The sequence below is a fragment of the Eucyclogobius newberryi genome, unplaced genomic scaffold, assembly GCF_026437365.1.
Source record: "Eucyclogobius newberryi isolate DKJ021-1_F unplaced genomic scaffold, fEucNew1.0.hap1 SCAF_22, whole genome shotgun sequence".
Taxonomy (NCBI): Eukaryota; Metazoa; Chordata; class Actinopteri; order Gobiiformes; family Gobiidae; genus Eucyclogobius; species Eucyclogobius newberryi.
This window is the reverse complement of record NW_027315857.1, coordinates 23956545-23963428: the sequence shown is the minus strand read 5'-3', so window position 1 is coordinate 23963428 and position 6884 is coordinate 23956545. Positions and strand designations below refer to the sequence as shown.

Genomic DNA, 6884 nt, shown 5'->3' with positions numbered 1-6884 from the left:
TTATAAAGTCAAATACAATATTTTTCAGTTCCAAATACCCATGACTAAATGTTTATCTCTGTAGATCAACTCTGAAGTTGTGATGCACATAAACTTAAGCTCAGTGTTGGTGAAATTACACTTGTTTTTCTTAATACATTTCACTTCATGAGAACAAACGTGTTTGGAATTTCTTTTAATTGATCCAGTAATTGCTTCAAAAACAGCGTAGGCTATATAAAGTTATTTATTTCTTATATTTTTTTATTGTTTTATGTTTTACGTTATGTTCGGCCCACGACCCAGCCTGAGCGTCGAAATTCAGCCCGCGGCCCAAAATGAGTTTGACGCCCCTGAGTTATAGTCACTTGCTTTTCGTGGACTGGCTCATGGACTGTGCCAGGCAAACATCTGAAGTCAGGGTGGTCCTGGGCTCACAGGGGTCTTGATGTTATCTGGATCATCCAGTACAGCCACAGGGGGGCGCACCATCACCGCCCGTCCATAAACTACATTCTTTATGACATTGGGGAACCATTGGACACTGAGGATGTTTCAAAAGTGGAACGTGTCCAGATTCTGACTGGTACAGGAGCACGAGAACACAAATGATGAATAATGAAGTAAAGATGATCTGGGGTGAGTGCGAAAAGTCAAATCAAGTCATGTTCTTGTGTTGAGCTGAGCTCAAAGTATTGATTTGATGAGGAAAAAGCATCATCAGAGTAAATGTGAAAGACAATTCTGACACTGGTTTTGTGATCTAATGTGATCTAAATACAGTAATCTACAGCCGTGTGTTGAAGAGGTTTGATGCAGCGACACATCCCTGAGGAACCCCTGTGTGACACGGCAACAACACAGAATCAGGTCTGCAGTGTTCAATAGGAAGTCAAGGGACGTGCTTTTTATTATTAAGTTCAATATTACAGTTAGAGAGTTGAGAAGGAGCAAATGCTAAATCTTGATAGTTATATATTAGTTTATAAAACAGAAAAGACATAATCTGCAGCTTGTCTCTTGGACGCCCAGGGCCACTATTGCCAAGCGACTGTGGACTGCTACAGTTCAGAAAAGTGCCTTTATTTGACAGTTTGATAGCAAACAGATATCAGTCACAGCTGTGAAATCAGCTGTGACCTGAGTAAATGTAAGTGAATCTGGGTGTTTCTGAAGTCAAACAGTTGAGTTGACACTTGTACACGGATCAGTTTTGGAGACGGTTGCACTTAGAGTATATAAGAGGAGAGTTTGGTCCAAGTCAGTACCTCAGACTGAAGGAGCCAAACCTCGACTGAAACAGGTTAGTCTCTTCTTGTGACTCCACAGCTCTTCAACACAGATCTCTTATACTAAATATGAGTTTATAATCTACAGTAAACCAGGGATTCATCTTTGGACGCCTGCATCACCGTCATGAAGCTGCTGGTTTTGTGTCTGCTCTTTGGTGCGGCTTTGGCCACAAGTGAGTTTAAGTATGAAGGAAATGTTCAAGTATTCTGTATATTCTGTACTTACATTATTTCTGTTGTTCTTGTGGCCTCCATCAGCCGATTCATCTGAGAATCAACTGAATAATGAAGGTGAGAATCAACAAAATCATGTGGCATCAATAGGGACTTTTCAGATTGAATTCAACAATACAATATAACTTTGTGCTTGTATGTTTGAGTATTAATAATTACATTGTTTGTACTGTTCTTGTGCCTCACAAGAGAGTGGGCTGATAAATGGAGGTGAGTACCATCAAAAATGAGACTTTTCTATTTGTATTTATTTCACGAGTCAGTAAATATAACTTGTACTTGTATGTGACGATCCTTGTAGAAGTTCTGAATGTTGAAGATCCAGACATGCAAGGTAAGCAGACTGGACCTTCATCTTGATACTGTAAAATGAGAAATAATCAAAGTTCCCAAACTTGTTTTTCTCGTCAACAAAACAACTTCTCTCTCTCGATCAGGGAAAATATTCACATATTATTTTTTAATCCTCACAGATATCGCAGACCCAGAGTCTGTGGATGAGACTGAACTGAGTGAAGGTGAGTTATAATGTTAGAGACAAACGACATTGTTTATTGAAGAGGTTTTACAGAGCGTGTTCTGCTGATTGTCTTAACGATGCACATTGTATCTGAGGACACTTTTGAACACAAGATAGTTACAAACTCTTACATTCAATACAAATGTTCTTTTCTAGCTGAACACGGAGACAGTGCTGAAAGGGGTAAGTTTTTCAAACAATGAAGTCTGTAACAATAAATGAGAAACTTAATGTTAAATGATCTTCAGCCAAAAGATCTTACAGGCCTAGGACCTGGTATCGCCACGGAAGCCGTTCTTACATTTATTTTACAACTCGAAGGCACTGGGCTCTTGCACAGGTGACTCGACTGACACACATCATAATAAATGACTGGTGGATAGGATTAATATAATGTACTCTCTTTTATTCAGAGATCTTGTGAGGCCCAGGGTGGAACTCTTGCAGTTGCTCACAACAGTGGAACCAGCAACTTTCTGAAAGCTCTTGCTTCTGGAACAGCAGCTTGGATTGGACTCTCTGATGCACAATATGTTAGTCACTTTACCCATTCTGCTGGAGTCAAACTCAACAAATTATTCAAAAATATTTCTTCGTTTTATGTTTTTAGGATAATTATTGGCTCTGGATCAACGGAGAACGTTATGTCTATGGCAACTGGTGTAGTGGAGAACCCAACAACTACAAAAGACAAGACGAGAGCTGCACTTGCATCAACTGGAGCAGTAAATACACCAGCCTGTCTGAGATGAACTATGACTGTATAATTGTGTTCATGTGGTTAACATATGTCTTGTTACCCTCAGGTGCCAAGTGCTGGAATGATTTGAACTGCAAATCTTCCCTCGGGTACATCTGTGAGAAAAAGTAGCTCTGAACTCCTGAGCTGCCACAAGCATAAACCCTGATTTATGCTCTAAAATCAACGCAAATCTGAATCAACAGTTTTCCTTTTTCCTGCTGCAACATAATGAAGGAGTGAAGAGAAGAGTCTGATGTTGGAGGTGGTCTGCTCTGAGAGCCTTGTGCTTCATAAAGAGCAGAATGAGTGGATTTGAAAGATGCTTTAACTTCTCTGTTCTTTTCTGTCAAATGTGATTAAAACGCTCAAGCATCAAACATCAGTCCGTGTATTATCATATTTAAATCCAGGACTGTAATGTGAACTCACTGATATTAGTTTTGAATATCATATAAGAGTTTTAATACTGCCAAACCACAATAACACAGTTCATGGGCCTCTTGAGCTTGCGTAGACCGCCCTCTGCGGCATCCGTGGTGTTTATAAAACGTCCACTAGGAGCAGGACTTTGCTTCAATGTGCTCAAACTGAGACCCGCCTGTAAGTTCCGCTCAACGTCTTGAGATTTATACAGGGAAAACACCACACACTAGCTGAAAGGACATTTATGATCAGAAATGGTTTGAAGTTCAGTTTGTGTACTATCTGCAAACGTCTCAGGAAGTCAAGTTAAGATCCACCGCTTCATAGTCTTTAGTTAGCCAGAAGTAAAACTGTGAATTTGTGATACAGATATTTTCACATAAGAGATTTTACATTGACAGACCAAACATTTTAAACCAATAATTTAAAAAGCCACTACATCAAAACACTGAATTTTGAATTTTTTCGTGTTATATATAAGCAAGAATGCATGTTCTATTATGTTTTTCTTTGCAGTAAAAGCAGTTGATTTAAGTTTAAAAAAACACTGTGTTACTAATCAGATTTGGACATTAGAGATAATCAAGGCCGCTGTGTTTGTTTCATTTTTAACATGTGGACTGAAGTACGGTAATATCTCCCCAGCAAAGTCTGCTTTGCTGAAAGAGTAAATGTGGGCCTCGTCCGTGACATTGTAAAACGACAGCAGGCCTTCGTCGTAGTCCAGAAACACCCCCACCCTCTGAGGCTTGTGTTTCAGCTCCACACAGGCAGGGGGCGCCGTCAGGGCCGCATACTTATCCCCCTCATAGTGAACGATGGCCCAATAGCCCCTGTCTGGGCTCAGCGTCAGCTTGCCTTTGCGGTTAGCGTTAGCCGACGCTACGCCTAGGTCCCAGCCGCTCTTGCCCGCCACCTGCACCTCCCAGTAAACCCTTGAGCCGACGTCCAGCCCCTCGCGGCCCAGGACGCTGCCGAAAGTGTCAAATCTTTCAGAATCGTCAGCGGCTTCCTGGTCCTTTTCTCCATCGACCACTTCCTTTTTGTCCTCAGACAGAATCAGGCGCCTGTGGCTTGTGGTCGGGTCGAGCGTCACATCCACTGCCAAAGAAAGGTCAAAGGTGAAGTGCAGATTCAAAAACCGTAGTCATTCGGACTTTGAAACCAATCCCTTATGTAACCTGTTTGTTTGTTTGTTTGTCTTGCTGTACTGAAAATAAATTCCACCAACTTGTTGTGTGGCCATCAATAAATTATCTGATTCTTTAGCAATGAACAGAAAAATTGGAGGGAAAATTACGCAATGTCGAGGTGTAACCGAACAGATGGATTGCTCGTAAAACGTAAAAAAAAAAAAAAAAAAACACACACACCTGAATATTTCGTGAGTCTTCGGAGTTCTGCAAAGAAGATCAAATAAACTGTCAATAAATAAACTGCGTACAAGTGTAATTTTTGACGTTTTTTCTGAGCCTTTGTCGATTAGCGTTAGCTTACCCAGCGCCGTGAGCTTTTCCAGTTGCTCCCGAAGCTGCTCCATCGCTTCTGTCGTGACTTTTCTCAACGAGCCGAAACGTACAAAAGTGTCCAGCTCGACGTCCGCCCAGTCGTTCACTCCAGGCTCTTTCAAGGAAGGATATTTCTGCATCAACAAGACGAGAAACAGCATCAAGCAAATGCGACTACGCAGACCACAGTCACTGCTGACGTAACTGACGTGTTCCGTGATGGCGTTATCCCTCATGCGTCCACCCACTGTAAAAAAGGTTCTGACCAATCCAGCTCTGAGAAGTGTAACATCTAGCTTTGTTCGATTGAAAAAGTTGAAACATCTTGATTTTTAAGCATTGTCCAGATGACTACTTTTGGCATCTTATCTGCAGTATTTTGGTTCCTCTGTGACTAAATTGAACACATTATAACCAGGCTAGTCAACTCAATTTTTCGAAGGGCCAAGGCTTCTGGACAACACGCCTCTACATTTTGGGTCAGACAAAATATCCCCAACACTGTTTGAGTAAATTGAGTTAATACAATAAAAGAACTACTGATGGATTCGATTTTTGTCAGAAATATCGTACAAAATGCTTTACAAAATTGCCCTTCCAGAACTGAACCAGAATTAAACTAGGACTGAACTAGTACCAGATCTGAACCAGGACTAACCCAGGATCAAAACCGGTCCAAACCAGAATTAAACAAGGACTAAACCAAGATCAAACCAGGTCTGAACTAGTGCTAATCCAGAATTAAACCAGTAACCAAGATTTGAATTGGTAAGATGGGTTGGGGGCCAGATTCAATTGCTTGGTGGGCCTGATCTGGCCCCCGGGCCTTATGTTGAATAGCCCTGCATTATAAGCTATGGAAAGAAGGATCGAACTTTGCACTTTGCCGCGTTTACATCTGAATTTGATGCATTTGCTAGAATAATATGCTCCTGTCACTGTTTCTATTGTAAGTGTAAATATCTCTTCAAGACTTAGATTTTAGATGATTATTCCCTCTTTTTCATCGTTCGCTGGGCTCTGTGTTTGGTCCAAAATCATCTTCAACTGGGGTCTTTCCATTGCACACTCTTTGTGATCGAACTAGAGTCCAAGAGCTTCCGAAAATCATTGTCAAATCGGGCTAAACATTGTATAATTGAGCCTCTGCTTTACCTGCAGGAAGAGAACGTGATCCTCGAACGCGGCTATCTCCTCGAGCTCGTTGATGGTCTTCTCCAGCGCGTCCACCTCCATCTGCAGCGCGTCGACGAGCTCCGCCGCCTCCTGGCTCAGACGCCGCCTCCTCTCCTTCACCGGTTTGAGCGCTCGTGCCTGAGCACACTCCAACATGGCCAGCGTCGCAGAGAAGACGTTATTGATGTCCCTCCACTCGCCGTCCAGCAGCTCCTGAAGACAAGGTGGTGGAGATATATCAAACTAGGACATCAACAGTAAAAACAAATGGAAATGAGTTGAAAAAGAGACAGAAACCTTTATTGTAATCTCTGTAACAAGGGTGTTAAGTGATATTTCTGCTCTTTTCTGTTTAAAACCTGATCCATTTGTGTTTTGTGCGCTACTTGAACCTCAAACAAGAAGATTATCGTTGAATATCGTTGAATATCGCCTGTCATTTTCATCAACCCTGACCTCCGATGTCCTTTTCTACCTGGCCACGCCCCAAAACCTGCGTACGATTCAAGACTCGTCGAGATGATGATGAAAGTATCCGGGAACACGCACCTTACACTCTTTCAGCGCTGCATTTATCTCATCCATCTTGGTTTTTCTCTCCGCGATGCTTTCTTTCAGTTCCTCGACCGTTCTCTCCAGCTTTGCCTGTCGGACAAAGAACGCCGTGTGTTGAATCCCAAATGTCTCACGCAAAAATGGTTCACGTTTAAAGTACCTTCTTGCTGTCCCACTCGTCCTCTGTGGACACCACGCCCTCCTCTCCCTCCCCCATACACAGCACACAGATGCACTTCCCCTGCCGTCTGCTGTACAGCTCTAGGGGGCGCCCGTGAGTCAGACAAGCCCTTTGGTCCAGGTTCTCCACCGGATTCACCATTTTGTGCCCTTTGAACCTAGAAAACCCACAAAAAACAATTACATTATAACTCTCCATGAAATAGTGATCGTGAAAAGACCAAGTAAGTAATAACTGGACAAAAATATATACAATACTTAAACAGATGTCTTTT

The 6884-nt window shown here is 42.1% G+C and overlaps 2 protein-coding genes across 2 annotated transcripts in view; one reads left to right on the top strand and one right to left on the bottom strand.

Annotated features, from left to right (window-relative positions):
• The first annotated feature begins 1145 nt into the window (after nucleotides 1-1145).
• On the top strand, nucleotides 1146-3140 carry LOC140371984 (ladderlectin-like). The gene is made up of 11 exons (XM_072459222.1): nucleotides 1146-1282; nucleotides 1357-1444; nucleotides 1530-1562; nucleotides 1695-1715; nucleotides 1807-1839; nucleotides 1979-2023; nucleotides 2182-2208; nucleotides 2274-2365; nucleotides 2439-2558; nucleotides 2636-2750; nucleotides 2832-3140. The coding sequence occupies exons 2-11, from the start codon at nucleotides 1396-1398 to the stop codon at nucleotides 2894-2896; spliced, it is 600 nt and encodes a 199-aa protein (XP_072315323.1). The 5' UTR covers nucleotides 1146-1282; nucleotides 1357-1395; the 3' UTR covers nucleotides 2897-3140.
• Nucleotides 3134-6884, bottom strand: part of LOC140371983 (E3 ubiquitin-protein ligase TRIM21-like) — a 7586-nt gene continuing 3835 nt past the window's right edge. Inside the window, exons 3-8 of the mRNA XM_072459220.1 lie at nucleotides 6590-6767; nucleotides 6424-6519; nucleotides 5854-6087; nucleotides 4688-4832; nucleotides 4564-4590; nucleotides 3134-4291 (exon numbers count right to left, since the gene is read on the bottom strand). Coding sequence (XP_072315321.1) covers nucleotides 3750-4291; nucleotides 4564-4590; nucleotides 4688-4832; nucleotides 5854-6087; nucleotides 6424-6519; nucleotides 6590-6767 — 1222 coding nt within the window. The 3' untranslated portion in view covers nucleotides 3134-3749. The remainder of the gene's footprint in view (nucleotides 4292-4563; nucleotides 4591-4687; nucleotides 4833-5853; nucleotides 6088-6423; nucleotides 6520-6589; nucleotides 6768-6884) is intronic.

Excerpts from the sequence above, each read along its gene's own strand:
- LOC140371984 (XM_072459222.1), top strand. The coding sequence starts at position 1,396 with ATGAAGCTGCTGGTTTTGTGTCTGCTCTTTGGTGCGGCTTTGGCCACA. Across the intron at positions 2,209-2,273 it reads CGGAGACAGTGCTGAAAGGG|CCAAAAGATCTTACAGGCCT; the intron begins GTAAGTTTTTCA and ends AATGATCTTCAG. Across the intron at positions 2,366-2,438 it reads GGCACTGGGCTCTTGCACAG|AGATCTTGTGAGGCCCAGGG; the intron begins GTGACTCGACTG and ends TCTTTTATTCAG.